Below are 20,170 nucleotides of genomic sequence, written 5' to 3' on the forward strand. Positions count from 1 at the left end.
TCTTTTCATGGGACAACACTATAGAAATAAAACTTGGATATAACTTAGAGTAGTCAGTGTACAACTTGTATAGCAGTGTAGATTTACTGTCTTCTGAAAATAATTCAACACACAGCCATTAATGTCTAAATGGCTGGCAACATAAGTGAGTACACCCCACAGTGAACATGTCCAAATTGTGCCCAAAGTGTCAATATTTTGTGTGACCACCATTATTATCCAGCACTGCCTTAACCCTCCTGGGCATGGAATTCACCAGAGCTGCACAGGTTGCTACTGGAATCCTCTTCCACTCCTCCATGATGACATTACGGAGCTGGTGGATGTTAGACACCTTGAACTCCTCCACCTTCCACTTGAGGATGCGCCACATGTGCTCAATTGGGTTTAGTCCATCACCTTTACCTTCAGCTTCCTCAGCAAGGCAGTTGTCATCTTGGAGGTTGTGTTTGGAGTCATTATCCTGTTGGAAAACTGCCATGAGGCCCAGTTTTCGAAGGGAGGGGATCATGCTCTGTTTCAGAATGTCACAGTACATGTTGGAATTCATGTTTCCCTCAATAAACTGCAGCTCCCCAGTGCCAGCAACACTCATGCAGCCCAAGACCATGATGCTACCACCACCATGCTTGACTGTAGGCAAGATACAGTTGTCTTGGTACTTCTCACCAGGGCGCCGCCACACATGCTGGACACCATCTGAGCCAAACAAGTTTATCTTGGTCTCGTCAGACCACAGGGCATTCCAGTAATCCATGTTCTTGGACTGCTTGTCTTCAGCAAACTGTTTGTGGGCTTTCTTGTGCGTCAGCTTCCTTCGGGGATGACGACCATGCAGACCGAGTTGATGCAGTGTGCGGCGTATGGTCTGAGCACTGACAGGCTGACCTCCCACGTCTTCAACCTCTGCAGCAATGCTGGCAGCACTCATGTGTCTATTTTTTAAAGCCAACCTCTGGATATGACGCCGAACACGTGGACTCAACTTCTTTGGTCGACCCTGGCGAAGCCTGTTCCGAGTGGAACCTGTCCTGGAAAACCGCTGTATGACCTTGGCCACCATGCTGTAGCTCAGTTTCAGGGTGTTAGCAATCTTCTTATAGCCCAGGCCATCTTTGTGGAGAGCAACAATTCTATTTCTCACATCCTCAGAGAGTTCTTTGCCATGAGGTGCCATGTTGAATATCCAGTGGCCAGTATGAGAGAATTGTACCCAAAACACCAAATTTAACAGCCCTGCTCCCCATTTACACCTGGGACCTTGACACATGACACCAGGGAGGGACAACGACACATTTGGGCACAATTTGGACATGTTCACTGTGGGGTGTACTCACTTATGTTGCCAGCTATTTAGACATTAATGACTGTGTGTTGAGTTATTTTCAGAAGACAGTAAATCTACACTGCTATACAAGCTGTACACTGACTACTCTAAGTTATATCCAAGTTTCATGTCTATAGTGTTGTCCCATGAAAAGATATAATGAAATATTTGCAGAAATGTGAGGGGTGTACTCACTTTTGTGATACACTGTATATATTGTGTATATATATATATATATATACATATATATGTATATATATAATGTTTTTATAAGATGAGCCAACTCATTAAAACCACCTTTCTAATTAGCTGTCCAAACAGCTCCGACCCGCCAAGACATGGAATCCATGAAACATCTAAAATAGTCCTAGGGTTTCTGATATCGAATTTTACTGCAGTATATGCCAGCATGAAGTGAAATGAACTTGTAATTAGGGAAGCTCAGAATAATTGCGGTTGATTATGTTTAATTGTGGATGCAGAAAAACGAGACTAATAATTGCTGGTGTCAAATGTCATTCTGTACAGTTTATTTTGTATTTGTTTTTCTGTATTGCCTTGTTTGTGTAACGACGTTAATTATGTTAAAATTTGACCTTATTTTGATGATCTGCTATTTTATCAAAATTAAGTTGAAAGGGATTGTCACTTGGATGTCCAACAAGCTTATAGTCAAGCTTATAGTGTCCACACACTTTTGGCAATATAGTGCAGTTCTTGATCTGCACTATATGATCAGCTAATATCTCAACCAATCGATGCATTTAAATTAATGTTGTATGTTGTTTGTTTTAATGATTATTTTTAGCAAGTAGAAGAGGGAACACCTCCTCTTAAAAATGCCCTGAGATGTTTGTGTTTGAAGGCGAAACTCTTCCAATCAGAGGCATGTAGGCTGTGACTCACTCCTAAGTTATCTACTGCTCAATAGACTTAAACTGTTATTGGCTGAAGTGAAAGAGCTGTCAGGTGTGTCTGATGACTCTCACAGCATGTGCTTCTCTGGCTTAATTCACTGGCTTTCTCTTAGTTTTGTGCTCTCTCAGCATAGCTGACCACATTGTCTTGTCTGATGTTTTAACCACTAAAAGGGATAGAGTAATATGTTTTGTAGAGGACAAAGTTGTGTAGGTCTAGGTTATATGGATAGCTGGCAGATTTGTTTTTTTATTGGCATGTGGGATTGTTTTTGCTCCAGTTAATCAAAATGTATGGTCCAAGCCTAACAGAAGAACTTGAAGTAGGACACAGCACAAACTAAATACAGGATAAGTTCCTCCTTTTGTTTCTGTACTTGCGCCTGCTTGATCATATGATTCACAGAGCCAAACTCCTGCAACTTGAAAGCATGTGGTTCAGTAACCAAAGCTAGCTGTGACAACACTGTCACTGTGTGTAGTCTAAATGTGCGGGATTGAACATGTTTTTGTGTGTGAGGAGACCGTGGAAGATGTCAGGTTGATACGCCACTCATTATGGCAAGTAAGTCTCTCAGGTCCAGACTCTTCATCTGTCTGTAATGCCTGTTGTATTTTGTCTGTGGACTTGTTTTGCTGATCATGAACCAATGTTTATTTCCTGCGCATTTATTTAATATTTATATATATATAGCCTTAGGTGTAACTTTTTTATAGAAGACAAATCTCCTTGTTATGAAAGTGGCTGGTATTGTTTTTGTCAACAGTTGCTATGGTTTCCTACACATTGTCGAGTCTCTCTAGATTTATGCACATTGTTTCATACAACATATGTGTTCTTTAGCTCCACAAGCTTCTGACAGACCTTCCAGACGATATGCTGGAGGATAGCCATGACTCCTCACCAGAGCTGGACCATTCAACCTGCAGTCCCCGACGAGACAATGGGTACACAAGCCTGTCAAGTATTTGTTTTCTGTGAAGTACATAATTTCAGGAGTATTTATAAGCATGTTTAATGTATTATAGAGCCCAACATTCTTGGAATGGACAGTCTGAGTGGTCCAATCAACCTCATCCTCATTCTGCTGAAGAGGTAAGTTTCTTACTTTCAGTTCAGTTTTAAAAGTTTATTCACAGTGAGAGTTTTCTGCATGAAAAAACCCCAGAATCGGCTTTTGATGTAAAAAAAATACAGTTTTTTTTAATGTAGTTTTTTATTTTCATAGCTTCTTTTGAATACAGTCAAAAACTAATCTGTATAAGAATATACTCTTGGTCAATGGAATGTCACCCTGACAAAAAGCCAGAATAGTGTTACTATTAATGTTATAAAACAAGCTATATAAATAATAATAATAATAATAATAATAAATCGAATTTAAGTAAGCACTCAGGTGGCACAGGGGGTCGGGCCCAACGCAGCTGGGAGCCGGGTTCAAGTCTAGGCAGTTCTGTAGTAGGTGGCTAAAGCCCTGCGATGTATTGACGTCCTGTTCAGGGTATTTCTGACTTGCGCTCAGTGTTTATGAACCTGCCAAAACCCTTACCAGAATTAAGCTGTCATAAAAATGTAATAAAATGAACAATAATTTAAGCATTGAGCTGTAAAGAACATTTTGGTCACTTTGACAGTTTTATTTTTTAGGCTTTAAGACAACATACAGCCAGACACTGCCTGGGGAAATCAGCTTCTTGTGCCATAATTTTTCAGAAAGGTCTTGGTTATGTATAGTTACAGGGATACAGACTCATCCATGGTGTATAAGATCATGCAGAAACTCTCTCTTTGTCCTATATTACATAAAAAATATATACAAATTAAAAAATAAATCAGGAAGAGGGTAAATGCTTTTTTTCACAGCACTTTCTGACAGTGGTAATGTTATTGATCTCCAGAATAGGACTGAGCATTTAGCTCTTGACTGGAATACACACCATGGTCAGAACTATCAGTATGAGCCTGCGGATTGTGTATACTCTTCTGCCGGAACAGCAGACTCTGACTTCTCTACCGAGGAGGGCTATGAACAGGCTGCATACCCACACATGGGTCTCTACCACAGGACAGGGAACCATGAAGATGAGCAAGGCCATGAAATCCATACCAATGGCAGAAATCGATTTCAGGTAACTGTTAAATACGCATGCTTTTCCCTAGTTTGTTTGTTTGTTTGTTTGTTAAACAAATGATTATAAAAACTTTTATGCATTAAAACCTTTATTATTTATTATTTGTATCAAGGTCTTTCGATATTATAAAAGCTGCTTAGATACAAATACAGTAGTTCATAGGCCTTTAATAAGGCCACTAATAAGGGTTACTGTGTCGCAGCATGGGGCTCTCACTTGGAGCAGCAGTCTACTACACTAGCCCACCACCTGCTCGGTTTGAATCTCAGCTGTGCTATTAACCGGCTGGTTGTCTACACAGACATAATTGGCTATGTCCTTTATAATAAAATTATTGTTGGTAAAACTGGTGTTTGCTCCTCCATGAAAATGTAAGCTTGTTTACAAAAGTAAACTATTAATTGTAGTCATTTATAATCAGTTAACAGGCAGTTACGGTAATAATTTTGACAGAACTAGTAATAAATCTTTAGTTAATATGCAATTAAATGTAATGATTTTTTTTCTTTTAAATTTCAGAATTTTGATAATGGAGTAGCTAAGAATGAAGATGTTGACTGTTACGAAGCAAGCTACCAGCCACAGAACCCAGCACACCAAGCAAACATGTTTAACGTTCAGCCAGCTCATCAAAATGGTCACTTCGACCAGCTGCAACGAGACTTTCTCGATGCATCACCAAGTAAGTTGTTAAAAACAAAAACAAACTGGTAATATTCAATGCATAAAACCCATTTTTAATGATAATTCATAGAAATGAGAAGTGTGCGCTCTCTTTTTTTTTTTTTTTTAGCTGATGTTAATGCTCAAGAATGTGCACAGTTGAAGATTTTAAACAAAGCTCAGTCAAGGCAGATTGAACATCTGGAACAGAAACTAGAGGATAACCGACGTAAAGTGAGATATTTGGAGCATCAGTTTGCCATCGTTAAAGGTAAGCTAACTTTTGACAGACACTACAAAGAACTACAGTCCCCTTCACAATAATTGGCACCCCTGATAAAGCTGAGTAAAAAGAGGTATAAGAAATCACCTTTTGGTGAATTGCTGTATTTCACACTGAAACAATAAGAAAAATCCAACTGTTATGAACATTTATTCAGAAAAGAATCCCGTAACCAGGAATAATCATTTTTAACAATTAGCACCCCATGCATTTAATAGTTTGTACAACTTCCCTTTGCAGTTAAACAGCATTTAGTCTTCTCCTATAACGTTGTATAGCATTGGAGAATGCAGAGCAGGGAATTTGAGACTATTCCTTTTTACAGAACCTTTCCAGATCATCCAGGGTCCTCTATTGCTGCGTTTTCCAAGTCCTGGGTCACGACCCTTAGTTCATTGTGAGCTGAAAAAAAAAAAGGGTCACATGTAAACTTGTATGCGAATGCCCCCTTGTGGAGGCTTTATGTTACATCTTGTAAAACACAGAGTAAGATGCATTGCTTGTGTTGCTTGGGTCGTGTAAAAAATCATGGACAAAATGTTGGTTGCTTGAAAGAAAGTTTGAAAAACCCTGCTCTACTGTGCACTCTCATCTGTAGTTCGCCCCACGGGTTTTCTATGAGGTTTAGATCAGGGGACTGAGATGGCCAAGGCAGGTGCTTGATTAAGCTATTTTTGTGTTAATATGGGTCCTGCTAGAGGCAACTTGGCAGTGGTGCGCCTTGAACTGGTCACAGGGTGGCACGGTGGTTCAGTGGGTAGCACTTTTACCTTGCAGCAGGAAAGTCCTGGGTTTGTTTCCCAAATGAAGTGGTCCAGGTCTTTTTTGTATGGAGTGTACATGTTTTCTGTCTGTGTGCATGGGTTTCGTCCAGGATCCATCTCACAGTCCAAAGACATGTAAGTGAGGTAAACTGGAGATACAAAATTGCCCGTGACGATGTTTGACGTTGAACTTGAGCTGATGAATCATGTGTAACCAGTAACTACCTGTCCTGTCATGAATGTAACCAAAGTAAAAACCATGACCTTAAATCCTAATAAACAAATGAACTGATAAAAAGTTCAGTACCGTAACCTGCTGAGCCACTACACTTAATAAATTTTTATTATTCCAGGGCATAAACATATGCAATATGTAAGTTGTGAAATAACCATGATTGAGTCTACCAGAAGTGTGAATGGCTGTATTGCTTTGTCTGTATCCAGATGAAAAGGAAGGGCTGGCATTATCACTGAAGGAGTCTGGCTGTCTGATAGATGAGGCGAAAGATAGAGAATCTCAGCTGCAGAAAGAAGTCAACTCTATGGAGCGACAGATTCAAATGCTTACAGAGAGAGAACAGGAGGTACAAATTCAGCAGTGGGAATCAAGTATTCCATTAAGGAATCTAGCTGCATCATTCAAAGGCTGTGTTCACTGTGTGTATGCTTTTGTGTAGAACATAAAGAAACAGCATGCTGCTGAGGCAGCTGTAGACAGCTTGCAGAAGCAGATGACTGAGCTGTGCCGTTCTGAAACACTGACGCGAGCGCGAGAACAGCACGACAGAGACGTGGCTGCAATGAGGGAACAGCATGAGGCGAGAGTTCTCGCCCTCCAGCAAAAACTGGATTCAGTCACTCAAAGCCTGAATGAGCAGGTCGGTACACTTAGAATTTACTCATTACATGTAGGGTCCGTGTGAAGAGCCGGTGAAAATTAAACAGAACTGATACATTTAAGTACCAAATTTAATGTGCTTTAGAGCTTGTCAGGATTAGGTTTTTTTTTGCAATTTATTGATTTTATTTTTGCCTTTATGTGGCCTGGTTTAATACTTCTAAAAAGAATATAAATTCTGTAATAAAAATATTAGCAACTAACAATTTGATCTTAATCATTTGTAACTAAGAGTAGTGTGTTGCCGTTCATGATTTTCACTACATGTTCCCTAGATGGCACTACAAGTCCGTGTAGTCTTTGGGCTTTTTATTTTACATAAAGAGCAAAGTAGTATGTGTTTGCACTTGGCAGGTGCAGGCAGGCCAGAGGCTGCGGGAGCAGGTGAAGCAGCTGGAAAGGCAACGAGAGGAAGAGCAGGTGGACAGAGCTGCGGTCATCAACGCCCTCACACAGCGTTTGGAGGAGAGCCAGCAACAGTGTGCCAAGCTACTTCAAACTGGTATGTGTGTGTGTGATCACTATATGGGTCAGTTGTCTGTTCCTGCACAAATATTCGGTTAACTGATTTTAACATAATGCATATTACCCTTAAGCAGTGTAGCTCAAATGTCATCTTGTCTGTAATATGTTTGTTCCTCTTCATAAAATCCCCTATAAAACCAGCATTGTAAAGTACATTGTCTTAAATTTTAAATGTTTGTATTTATATTTGCCTGTATTTTTAGGCTCTGTGCAAGAGATGAGCCAGATGCAGATAAAACTACAGCAGGCTCAGTCTAGTCGCAACATAAGTGAAAATATGAACAAAGCACTGCAAGTAAGTTATGCCGGCCCTGTGTGAGAATCCAAAACCAATACCATATGACCCATGTGTGTGCAGTAACTCATTTTCTTTATACAGGAAGAGTTAAATGAGCTGAAGGAACAGGTCACCCTGTATGAGTCTGCTGTGAAGCTCGGGACACTTTCATTTGACTCGAACCCAGACTGGGAAAACCAGCTGTCAGAATCCTACATAGATCTTGGGATAAAGAAAGTTAACTGGAAAAAAGACAAAAATAACAGGTAATGTTAACAAGCATGTTGTAAAGTACTACAGCATATCAAAATGTATGTGAATGTTTGGATTAGGGTTACACAATGAAGACTAAAATCATGTTTTGTTTAATATTGAGATGAGTTATTGCCATTATATGGACATTTTAGCAACATTGAAGTTAGGCTAATTAAATAATTAGTTAATTGGCAAAATGCAGTTTTAAACGAGCAATTGTAGCAAAAATATTTTATAGTTTTATATTTACATTTTAGGCTATAAACTATTTAATCGGGTGTCGTGATATGTTGTTGCATTAGACAAAAATGCCTATGTCTAATGGAGGGTAGGATGAAGGGATTTCACATTATGGCTGCAATTTTGGCCTCTGCTGGCTGGTCAGTGGTGCCTGTACAGTGCCGGTGAATGATCCAGATAAGTGTCTGTCTCTCTGCACCTGATACTGATCCCTTTGTGAACCTGCCTTATGCAGGTGAAAAGCAGCTGTTGGCTACTAAACGGGTTAAACCTGTGGGGCATGTGTTTAGATACGGCCCCGCTCGGTCTGGGTAGGGGTCTGCAGCAGTAAAGGAGATGCAATTAAAGCCATAATAAAGGCAAACACAAGAAGCATGATTAAAATATAAACAATAAACCATGCTCTGGGTTCAATATGCAAATGTTTTTAGGAAACGGGTCAGATTTTTTTTTCCTCTTTAGTCACTTACGGCTACTTCTGTCCCCCCCTCATTTTAGCACTCCTGCATTATCAGACTCTAGTCAGTCTAAGACGGACTTGACGAAAGACCTCAAGACCGAGCTTCAGCGATGTTTGGCCCAGCTGAAATCTAAAAGGGAAAAGATCTCTCAGCTACAAGAAGATCTTCGAACCTCCCACAGTCGTCTAGAGCAGCTGCAAACCCAGTTACAAGGAGCTGAGAAGATGGCCAAAGACTCAGTGGTGAGAACTATCTTTGAATGCTTATTTGTTTCTAAACATAGTGTAACTATGTCTTAAATCTTGGAGTACTGTACTAAATAATACTGTCTGTTAGAAGTAGTGCACCTCTGACTGTACGGTTGCACAGTATGCATCACATAGGATGTGGTTTGGGACACAGCAGGAGTGTGCCGTGTAAACAACATCTGCCTGCCGTGACTATGGATGTGTGCTTGCATGGCTAAAAAATAACTGTATACACTGCAGTTCATTTTAAAATCATGTGTCTTAAGCGTAAAGAACACATAATAACAAGTAAGGTAAAAGTGAGTAACGGAACCTGTGTGCATGCATACAATTGAAGCTAAGCAATGTGCTATCACCCACCAAAAGTATGCAACACATAGCATTTGATTAAGTTCTGTTAGAGATATTTCAAAGCAAAGCCTTTTGTTAAGTATGCTTATAATATGAATTAAACTACTTTTGTTTTAAACAGGGACATGTTCTAGAAAGCTTTTATGTCATAGCCACTTCGGTTTTAGCACAGTAGTGACTAAATCTGACAGTGATGAGCTTTCACCGCATCATCACATCAAATGATTGAAGTACTGTTATACTGGGTAATGCTCTTCTATTAAACCTTGACCTAATTGCTGAAGAGTTTGCATTCTCTGTCTGGTGCAGGTGAGGGAGAACAGCCTAGAAAAGCTTTTGGAACAATCAAGCGCCCCACACAAAGAGCTTGTGAGACTGGAAACGGAACGACAGCAACTCCAGAAGAGAGTAGAGGTCTCGGGAACTATTATTCTTTTTGTCATTTAACAAGTTGTTTATTTGTGTGGTATTGTGATAATTAAAAGTGTATAAATAATCATTTCACTCACACATTCATGTGTTATAAGTGTCAAAATAGGCTGCAATATTTTTATTTATTTATTTATTTATTTATAGTGTCACATTTCAATAAACTAATCCAAGTCATGTAACACAAGTTTACCTGGAAAAGCCTGGTGCAGCAGGGCAAAGGGTGTGTCCAGTTTGCTTATCAATATAATCTGATAGGCATGTGAGTGGCGCAGTTGTCTGTTATGTTAGCCCACCGCTGCTGGGATCCGGGTTAAAATCTCACTGGTGCTGCAGGTCAGGCGTCTTCACAGTTGCTTCGCCAGTGCCCTGCAATGGATTGATGTCTTATCGAAAGTGTCCTCTGCACTTGCTGTTTCCCTGTAGAGCTGGAAACTTTCTACATAGAGCGATGGTTTAAAATACTGTTTTTTAAACTAATTTTTTTTTTTAATGACAGGCTCTTGAGATGCGAAATAAGGAGCTAAAGCAGAGTGAGGAGAAGGTAAAAGCAGCAAACTCTGAGCTTTGCATAAAGATGAGAGAGATGATTCAGGAGCTGGATCAGGAGAAACAAGAGGCTGCAGAAAGGCAAGAAACTCTTCATGCACTTTACAAGGGTGGATTTTAATGCTGGCTGTGTTGCACATTTTTCCTTGATTAGACCACATTGCATTTTGTTTAAATCTGGAGCATATTATGGAGCTAAGTAAAACAATGTGTGTGTGTGTGTGTGTTGTAAGGTATGAAAGGACTCAGCAGCAGTACAGAGATGACGTGGTGCAGCATGTGCGTGCAGAACTCGTTCAAGAACATTCAGCTCATGTGGAGCAGCTCACAGCTCGACATCAACACCAAATTCAGCAGCTGGAGTAAGAGCGATTATATGCAAAATGTATTCTAAGAAAAGTGTGCAGGGTGCTTGTGACTAAGTGCTGTTACAATGGTAATCGTCATAGGTTTGGTCTTTGTAAACTGACTTGCTTGTGTATGTTCTTAACAGATCTAAATTAGCTGACCTCAATCAAGAGGTGTTGGCTGTGCAGGAATGCTACCTTTCTGTTTGCAAAGAAAAGGACAAGCTGGAAGAGGCTCTTCAAAGCAGAATTAAGGAGGAGAAACTAAGAGAGGCTAAGGTAATAAAGTGTCATTGTCTTGTCAGTCATAACACTGGTTAGCTGACATTTTATGTTTATAATAGCCCTTATAGTAAAATCACTAATTCACTCAAGTTTCAAAAAATTTTCTGCTAACACACCAGTGCCGAGATTCTGAACTCCTCGGTTCTAAACCGGTCGGCTGGGCACCATCTATTGGGCATAATGGGCAGTGCCTGCAGCAGACACTAATTGGCCATGGTGTCTGCTAGGCCAGGATGGCCGGACTATGTGGGTGGGGGCTTCAAACGCTGTGCAAGGACCCTGATTAGCAGGAAAAAAGGGGTTCGCTAAGGACTGCATAAATAACTAGAAAAAAAATTATTGCAGTGTAAAACAAGACACTTGCATTTGTGTGATTTTGGAAAACACTCCTTTAGTTGGAATAAAAAAAAAAAATAAAAAAAAAAACCGGTGCTGGAACCCATGAACACCTAAAAGACCTGACACTTCTGCCGTAAACCTGCTGCTTGTCAGTTTGTGGGTGACAAATTAGTCATTGTTTGATGAATGACATCTGTTACAGATACCAAGCCCTCATGCTGTGTGTATAAAAAGTCTGTGATTATGACAAATGAGTATAGGCAGCTGTCAATGTAGAGATGGTTATTTTATTTTTTTATAAAATCCTTTGCATACTCTGATCATTGCCTAATGGTTGTGTTTTGTTCCAATGTAAAGGTTGTGGGTTTGAATTCCAGCTCTGCCATGCAGCCACTGTTGGGCTCTTGAGCAAGGCCCTTAACCCTCTTGGCTCAAGGGGCCCTAGATTAACAGGTTATCTAAAAAGAGGGAACATAGAGATGCAATTACACTTACAAATTAAGGATATTATGACTAGAAAATGAGCATGTAAATTGGCCCTTGTATTATTTGTCTTCTGCTTATGCCTGATCCTTATTTCTGATGAGTATATAATGACACTAATGTGCAAGGCTGCTATAGTGCTTTTGAGAGAACATAATCAAGTATTCAAGCATGCTTTTTTTTTTATCAGATGGCAAGAATTGGGTCACTTGGCTTTTTTTTTTTCTTTTTTCTTTTTACAGAGGGTGAGAATTGGGTCACTATAGGCCTTTTATTTTGCTAATTCTAGGTGTTTACATGCTGTTTGTGTTTAAATATAGGAGTGGATTTGTGCATGTCCATGTTCTCACTAAAGCACACTATGTCCTAACTTTACTCACCTAGTTCGAAAAGAACTCGGCTCAAAGACTGGAGGAGGCCCTTAGGGAAAAGCAAAAAGCGAAAGCTGCAGAAACCCAGGAGGGCTCCTCTCAGACGAACAGCTCAGAGTCAGAAACCCAGCTCATCTCCCTGGAGCAGCTTGAGACCAGACTCGGTGAGCAGAGAGTGGCACTGCAGCAAGAGGCCGACAACAAGCTGGCCAAAGCAGTAGAGGAGGCAGGAAGACGAAGAGAGAGAGAGTTGCAGCAGAAACATGTGCAAGACATGTCATTGCAGGTTTGTTTTATGGAGTGAGTTGGGGTATCAGTTAGCTTCCAGCCCCAGCACCAAGACACTGTTTAATTAATGAGACAAAAAGGGAACTACTATCTAACAGACTAACACAAACATGTACACATAAAAGTGCATTCGTTTCTGAGACTTGCTCATTTTGTTCAAGCTGTTAGCAAACCCTGCTAATTCACTGCTAACCTGATCAGAATGAAATGCTTAAATGATACTGGAAATATTCCTAAAACCTAGTCTTGCTTCCTACAGGTTGAAGGTGCTGTGTCCACGGCCCAGGATAGCTGGCTCAGAGACCTGACCTCTCTCCCAGAGTACAAAACCAACCTGCAGACAGAGAGGGAACAGTGGGAGAAGCTACAGGAGCAATATACTCAAGAGCAGGTAAGTTCAGTAGTCATAATTCTTAATGTATGTAGCTCTGTTTGCCTAACACATAAGCCAGCAGTGTTTTTATTGCTTGTTTATTTACATGCTAATTATATTTTAATTGAATCAATATACCAGCCACAAACAAAGTGTAAAACAGCAAATTGTTTGACCCGCACTGTTACTCTGACATTTTATTTCTGATCTGGCTCTCAGTGTAACTGGTAAAACCAGTTCATATCAACATATTGTACCTATAGTGTCAGTAAAGCTAATATTTCTATTATTACTTACTTCTGTAATACTGGAATAAATGGTCAATTTATCTTGAATACTTTCACTACAATATATGCAGAGTAGAAAAAAAAAAACCAAATATAACTTTTTGTGTATGTTATAGACTATGCAAACAGAAGGCTGGAAATACCAAGACTGTTCACATCCAACCAACAAGCACAAGCTGGTCTATAATTTCCCACAGTTGGGCTGTATAGAATTCACAACCAATTTGTAAAACACCCTCCATAAAATGTCCTATCACTAATAGTTAAGTTTTAATGCAATATAGGAAAGAGGTAATGCACCATAAATGTGGAAATAAGCTATAATCATCCCAATCCTAAAACCAATAGTTTAAGTCCATAGTGATCCAAACATTTACTACTTCATTGCTCTAACTGGCTGTGTCTGCAAAATCATGGAAGTGATGATTAAAAACTACTCTGTGTTGGTATTAGTAGGTAATAACAAATTTAGTAAATAACAGTGTAGCTTCAGAAGAGGTCAGTGAACCATAGACCATCTTGTTAGCCTGGAAGTCTACATCCGAGATGGCTTCATTAAAAAGGAACATGTAGCAATTTTCTTCGACCTGGAAAAAGCATATAATACAACCTGGTAATACGGAATTCTAAAAGACATGCTCCAAATGGGGTTGTGCATTCTCATTTGAAATTTCTTGTCCAACAAAAAAAAATCAGTGTTTATAGTAACAAACCCTTATGCACCAGATCTGGTGTTTCCCCAAGGAAGTATACTGTCTGTTACTCTCTTAATCATTAAAAGAAATAGCATTGTGCAATCTGTCAGACCAAATGTAATATGTAGTCATCGCACACAGGTAAATTATTTTATTTGCACGCTAATATCCCATCATATTTTCATCATCCAGGTGTCTTCAGCCATTAAAGCCTCAGAAGACAAATGGCAGGAGATTATTACTGAAAAACTAAAGGAGCTGGATAGCAGTTTGAGCAGAAACCAAGAGCTTCAAGACAAGGTGCACAACCTGACCACACAGCTGAAGCATCACAGTGAGGAACAGACCTCACTACTTAAATCTGAGCTCTCTGCAGCTAGAGACTTGTGGAACACTGAAAAGCAGGAGGAGATCTCATGCCTGAGGAGCCAGTTCCAGAGGGAGCAGAACAGCCAACTGCAGAAACACCAGGCTCAGTTGGAGAGGATCACAGAGGAAACCCGAGAGGAGGCTATCAGACAGGGCCAAGCTCAACTACAGGAGGCCCTGCACAGGAAAGAGCAGGAGTGGAGAAGTCAGCAAGAGCGCATGTAATTATCAAACTCTAGATGATTACACCATGGTTTTGTTTAATGCACATTAATCCATGCAAAAATGTATCAGGCTTCACATTTGCTCCTAGTATAGTATAGTCTTTCTTGTGCTGATATATACATAAAAGAAAATGGGACACATGCCTTTTTGTGCCACTGAAACGAAATAAACTAAATAAATATGTACTTGGAGCAATAGAGAACAATCCTGATATTATTACATTTTAAAAAGTAAAGGCAGTGTTTGCTTAAGGATAAAACTTTTTTTATTTTTTAAAAATATTTTAGACTTTTGAAGGAAAGGCAGCGGGCAAAGGAAGAGGTGCTGCGTGAGTTACAAGAGGTGCTAAAGGAGCTGCACGAGAGGAGAGTGGTTTCTGAAGAGCAAGAAAGCATGGATGGCAGTCTTCGATCCAAACTGAGAGACTTGTGTAGAAAGGCACTTGTCAGATCTGTAGCCAGTGCCAAGCATGAATGGATGAAGGTTAGTGATGTCATCAGGTTCAGAAAGAGTTTTGTGTCCCCTGTTTTGCATCGTTGTTGTTTTAGGCAGGGTTTTATCACTGTCATTTTAAAAAATCAATATTTAAAGGATTAATATTAGTATTGATATTATTACTACCTAGTTTGGAATTGACCTTTACACAAACGGTCACAGGTGCTTGGGTGGTGCAGCAGTAAATTACGTTAGCCCACTACCGCCGGGATGGGGAGTTTGAATCCCCAGCTGTGGTAGTGGTCAGTTAGGTGCAGACATGACTAGCTATGTCTGGGGAGGGGACCGCCCAGGCAGAGGAGGCCCAGCGATGGTTTGGCGTTGTGTGTGTGTGGTGTGTGTTTCTGCATAGTGCCCAGTCATTCTGGGGCAGCCCTGACCAGGATGAAGCAGTGGTAAAAAAAAAAAATGGAAATAGATAAATGAATCTTCAGTTACAGAATGTCACAATGACAGTCTTTTACAGATGCTTTAAGACAGCAATATTTTACCTGCTTTCTCATAATGCTAATGTTTAAATAATATTTAATTCCAGCATTAATTGAAATGGATTACACTTGTTATAGTGTTTTCAACATTTAACAAGTTATATTCAGCAATTTGCATTTTTACAGGTGCCCTCATATTAAGGGATTGCCACAGCAGATCATTTTGGTCTGCATTAGTTTCCACTACTGTTTGCAAATCAATTATTTCAACCAGCCAGCAGAGGCTGCAATTGCAACAGCGTTTAGGAACCCCTCTGACTGTTCCTCAGACAATCATCTTTGTTGGGGTGCCCGGCTGGTTGATAGCACAGCAGAGCACCCACAAGCGAATAATTTTTAACAGTAGTGATGTTACTACATTGCCACTGGAGATTGTAATAAATTAACAACTGTACAAAAATCTCTTTAAACAAGTTGGACTGACTTGTAGATTCAGTCTGTAAAATTGGTGATCCAGTTATTGACAAAACCTTTTATTTTGCATTGATCAGATTCACACTCAGTTTGACTTGTGGGACATGTCATGCGAAGTTAACAGAAAAACTCTCAACAATATAAAATGTACTGGATCAGAAATTATGCCAGATCTATATTGCAGGACCTGCACTTGGTACATTTTCTCCCTATGTCTAAAAGACATTTTCTGTTAACCATACATGTGGCCATTTACAGACTCTAATAAAAAACGGTTTGTGTGCAATACAGAGCAGTGAGGAAAAGTTGAAGCTTGTACTCAAGGAAACCCAAGAGCAACATGAGAAGGAACTTAATCATATACGTAGTATGTATTCTCCTACTTCTACTTGATGTTTTAAGCTTATTGTTAAATTTTTTTGATAATGGAAGGGAAACCCCTGCATTACTGCTTCACAGGCTCTTCAGCTCAGAGAAGTGAAAGTGTGTGTGACAATAAAAGCTGTACTGAGACCTCTGGCAAACTCCAGAAGAAGTGTCAGGAGCTGCAAAGGCATCTGGAGAAGGCTTGCCGTCAGCTTCAGCACACAGTTCGAGAGCATAAGAACACTTTGCACAAGCTTAAGGGTGATTAGTGCTAGTGCTTTACTCTTTGCCTTTGTCCTTATGGTTCTTTTTGTTGTTGTTGGGGGGTTTTTTTTAAACAAAGAGATTTTGGCCATATGTTCTGTTTTTTGTTCAGGAGCTAGTACTTAGTAACTTACTGTGACTAATTTTAATTTGAACTTTTTGTCCTTTTAGAGGAACATGAAGATGCCTTGTGTACAGAGAGGGAGGCCCATGCCAAAGCACTTGAGGCCAAACTGTCTGAAAGCAAGGAATTAAGGTTAGTACTGCCATTTTGATAAAACATACAAATAGGCTCTGAATTTGACCTTTAATACAATATACTGTGTGTTTATTATTGTTATATTGTATTACAGTGATGGAGATGGTCGACAGAATCTTAATGCTGGCCTTGATGAAATGAAGGAACAATACCTGAAAGCTGTGCAAAAGATCAGAGGTCTGTTTTTTATTTTGTTGCATAATATAAATATATGAAGACTATTAAGAGCCTGCCCAGAATAAAGCGGATTATGGAAATAAAATTAATAAGAAAAGACATTCCAGCTTAAGTGTGATTGTTTAAGCATCACTTTGGGATGATCACATCTTGTTTATAAGGATGATGAAATGTACACATTTTTTAGTTGCTAGTTAGGCATGTTAATTATTTAAAAGTGATTTAATTACTTATGAATAGATTGCTGAGAATACATCATTTAAAAAGCCACTACAGAAATTCTACTTATTCCTACCAGAAATATCTTCTAAAATGCAATAAAAAAATAAATTAAAACTGTGACTTGTAAAATTGCTTGAACTTTTGTTTAACTGATAAAAGAACAAAGAGCATTTTGTTTTCACTGACAAGCCTAATTGTGTTTTGTAAATATAAAAAAACATTAGAAAACAATAGAATATGGAGAATATGAAGCCTGAAATGCACTCAAAAAAGTTGGGACAAAGGCAAAATAAGACTAAGGTTATACAAGAAACACTTTCTGGAAGTGTTACCATAAAGCACACCCTAACCGAATGCCCAACATATAACGAAGAAAGACAGATTACATATGTCTGAGAACTATGCCTAAGATTGCTTTGACTGTCTCTTTCTTAAAATATTTACATTTATTGTATTTGCAGGTGCTTTTGTCACAATAATTCACTTATGATTTTCACTTAATTTTTATCAACCGTTTTATTGGGGTCATGATTGCTACAGGTCTGGTTTCACCTCGTAACACACAGGCAGGAATATCCTGGACATAATGCCAATCCAGGATGGAGCTTGCATGGGTGCTGTGCTATCCAAGCTTTGGAGAATATTTTTTCATTTAAGTACATATGTTTTACCACCCATTTATTGTAGTCATGGTTTGCTGTGGGTCCAGCTTCCCCGGAATCACTGGGTGCAATGCAGTAACACACCCCAGACAGGATGCCAATCAACGCCAAGATATAGTCACAGCCAATCACGTCTATATGTATATGCCCTACCGGCCAATAGCACAGCTGGGTATTTGAATCCTGGATCTTGGCAGTAGTTGACTAATGTAATTTACCGTTGCGCCACCCAAGTACCTTCTGTTAAGAGTATACACTGACCAGACATAACATTATGACCACTGACAGGTAAGTGAATAACACTGATTATCTCGTCATCACGGCACCTGTTAGTGGGTGGGATGTATTAGGCAGCAAGTGAACATTTTATCCTCAATGTTGATGTGTTAGGAGCAGGAAAAATGATTTGAGCAAGTTTGACAAGGGCCAAATTGTGATGGCTAGATGATTGGGTCAGAGCATCTCCAAAACTGCAGCTCTTGTAGGGTGTTCCCGGTCTGCAGTGGTCAGTATCTATCAAAAGTGGTCTAAGGAAGGAACAGTGATAACTCGGTGACAGGGACAAGGCTTATTGATGCACGTAGGGAGCGAAGGCTGGCCTGTGTGGTCCGATCCAACAGACAAGTTTCTGGTTTTTGAACAGCAGACACGTTTGGGCATTTGGGTTTTGCATCCTTATGAATGATCAAAAATAACAGGATCTTTGATATGTTATTTCACTATTTGGCCATTACGGCATGCATTATTCAAATCTGTTTGTTGAGGTGTGCTTTAAGTCACAAGACATAATTTGGAAATGTTGCTGCTGTTCTGTGTTGTGCAGGGGACATGCTGCGCTACCTACAGGAAAGCAAGGAGCGAGCAGCCGAGCTGATTAGAGCTGAGGTGCTAAGGGAGAGGCAGGACACGGCTCGCAGGATGCGCAAGTACTACCTTACCTGCCTGCAGGAACTGTTAGAAGAAGGGGGGCAGACCACAGGGTAAGAGTTTGGTTTTGTCTTGAGATTTGGCACTTGTAATGGCCCATGCTAACCAGTGCTTTTTTTTATATTTCTTTTAACCCAGAGCTGAGAAGAAAATTATTAATGCCGCCAGCAAACTGGCTGCCATGGCCAAGGTGTTGGAGACTCCTGTAGCCAAGAAGAAGCTGCAAAGAAATCAGAACATCCAAGGTATTGGTCAGAACCTGATAGTAAAAATATATCTATGGATTTAAAGAGTAACCTGGCTCTTTAATACTGTACTTACAAACATTACTGTTTATTAATTATTATATTTATCACAGATGCATCACCAAATCTGGAAGCTTCTAAAATTGAACTGGGTTTAAAAGGTGTTGTCTCAAGCCAAAGCCTTTCTGCTGAGTCCAACGAACACCACAAGACACATCAGGTGAATTACCATCCTGAGACCAGCTATGCAACCCAAACCGTCAAGATAAAAGAAGTTAAACCTGTAGGCAAGAGCTCTTATTCAGACTTTAAATCTGTAAAAGCACACAGTGCCAAAGGACCTGAAAGACCTGAACAGCTCACCCCAGGATCACTCCACTCTGTAAACCTCGCATCTGGTAATGAATTTGCATCATCCAGTGTACACAATAGTACTGTTAACTCTGCCAATGTGACGTTAAGAAAGCAGAGCAGGGAGATGTTCCTGATGGGAACAGAAGCAGGAAAAGCCAGTGAGCGTTTGACTCCTCAGGTGACTGTTCAGCCCTTCCTGATTGAAGAGGCACCAGTGAGAGATGATGGCCAGAGCGACTGGAGTTTATCTAGCAACGGCTCCGCTGTCATCCATGACTTTCACTTCTCCTCGTCTTATCGCAGCAAATTACCAAATTTATTGAACATTCACTCATTAACTGGCCACTCTGTAGAGCATCTGGACTTTGGAAGTCACTTGGGAGATGACTCTGATGTAACTGTTTACAAAGAGATTGCCAAAAAGCCGTCTGATATGAAACCCAAATTAAACACACATAGTAAAGCAAGTAAAAGCAGGGAGCCAATTCCTGGCTCAGAGGAAGAGAACTATAGACTTTGTCCCAAAAGTTTATTCTCAGAATTTAAAATGTGTCTGAAGGATAGTGGGATTGACAGCCCTTTGCCCCTGCTTCAGAAATGAAATAGTGTCTATATTATGATATATTTATATTGTGTATGTGTCTGTGTTTTAGTGAGTTGCACTGAGCTTTGAATATGCTTAGTGATTATGAATGTGTTGAAAGCAGGATTTGTTTAATAAACTTTTCTACCAGGATTTTGAATTTGTTGTTTTGTCATTTATTATTCTCATTATCTAAAGTATACTTTGGAAAGAATGTAGTATCCTATACAGTTGCAGTTGGAAATATTCACCCTCCCCTATCTTAAGTTATGTTGTTGTGTATAGAATAGAGAGAATATTTTATTGATACAAGTAATAATTTTAAGTAAAAA

The 20,170-nt window shown here is 39.7% G+C and overlaps 1 protein-coding gene across 1 annotated transcript in view; it reads left to right on the top strand.

Moving 5' to 3' along the window:
- cep152 (centrosomal protein 152) overlaps positions 1 to 19,998 on the top strand; it is a 31,606-nt gene extending 11,608 nt beyond the window's left edge. The window contains exons 3-28 of the mRNA XM_063000308.1: positions 3,089 to 3,192; positions 3,274 to 3,340; positions 4,144 to 4,374; positions 4,897 to 5,059; positions 5,171 to 5,311; positions 6,532 to 6,671; positions 6,765 to 6,965; positions 7,340 to 7,487; positions 7,714 to 7,805; positions 7,890 to 8,053; positions 8,781 to 8,985; positions 9,652 to 9,756; positions 10,271 to 10,401; positions 10,554 to 10,682; positions 10,814 to 10,946; positions 12,159 to 12,431; positions 12,693 to 12,824; positions 13,981 to 14,378; positions 14,670 to 14,865; positions 16,071 to 16,146; positions 16,239 to 16,406; positions 16,581 to 16,665; positions 16,763 to 16,845; positions 18,553 to 18,709; positions 18,795 to 18,901; positions 19,015 to 19,998. Coding sequence (XP_062856378.1) covers positions 3,089 to 3,192; positions 3,274 to 3,340; positions 4,144 to 4,374; positions 4,897 to 5,059; positions 5,171 to 5,311; positions 6,532 to 6,671; positions 6,765 to 6,965; positions 7,340 to 7,487; positions 7,714 to 7,805; positions 7,890 to 8,053; positions 8,781 to 8,985; positions 9,652 to 9,756; positions 10,271 to 10,401; positions 10,554 to 10,682; positions 10,814 to 10,946; positions 12,159 to 12,431; positions 12,693 to 12,824; positions 13,981 to 14,378; positions 14,670 to 14,865; positions 16,071 to 16,146; positions 16,239 to 16,406; positions 16,581 to 16,665; positions 16,763 to 16,845; positions 18,553 to 18,709; positions 18,795 to 18,901; positions 19,015 to 19,856 — 4,671 coding nt within the window. The 3' untranslated portion in view covers positions 19,857 to 19,998. The remainder of the gene's footprint in view (positions 1 to 3,088; positions 3,193 to 3,273; positions 3,341 to 4,143; positions 4,375 to 4,896; positions 5,060 to 5,170; positions 5,312 to 6,531; positions 6,672 to 6,764; positions 6,966 to 7,339; positions 7,488 to 7,713; positions 7,806 to 7,889; positions 8,054 to 8,780; positions 8,986 to 9,651; positions 9,757 to 10,270; positions 10,402 to 10,553; positions 10,683 to 10,813; positions 10,947 to 12,158; positions 12,432 to 12,692; positions 12,825 to 13,980; positions 14,379 to 14,669; positions 14,866 to 16,070; positions 16,147 to 16,238; positions 16,407 to 16,580; positions 16,666 to 16,762; positions 16,846 to 18,552; positions 18,710 to 18,794; positions 18,902 to 19,014) is intronic.
- Positions 19,999 to 20,170: the final 172 nt, after the last annotated feature.

This window comes from Trichomycterus rosablanca, chromosome 1, assembly GCF_030014385.1.
Source record: "Trichomycterus rosablanca isolate fTriRos1 chromosome 1, fTriRos1.hap1, whole genome shotgun sequence".
Taxonomy (NCBI): Eukaryota; Metazoa; Chordata; class Actinopteri; order Siluriformes; family Trichomycteridae; genus Trichomycterus; species Trichomycterus rosablanca.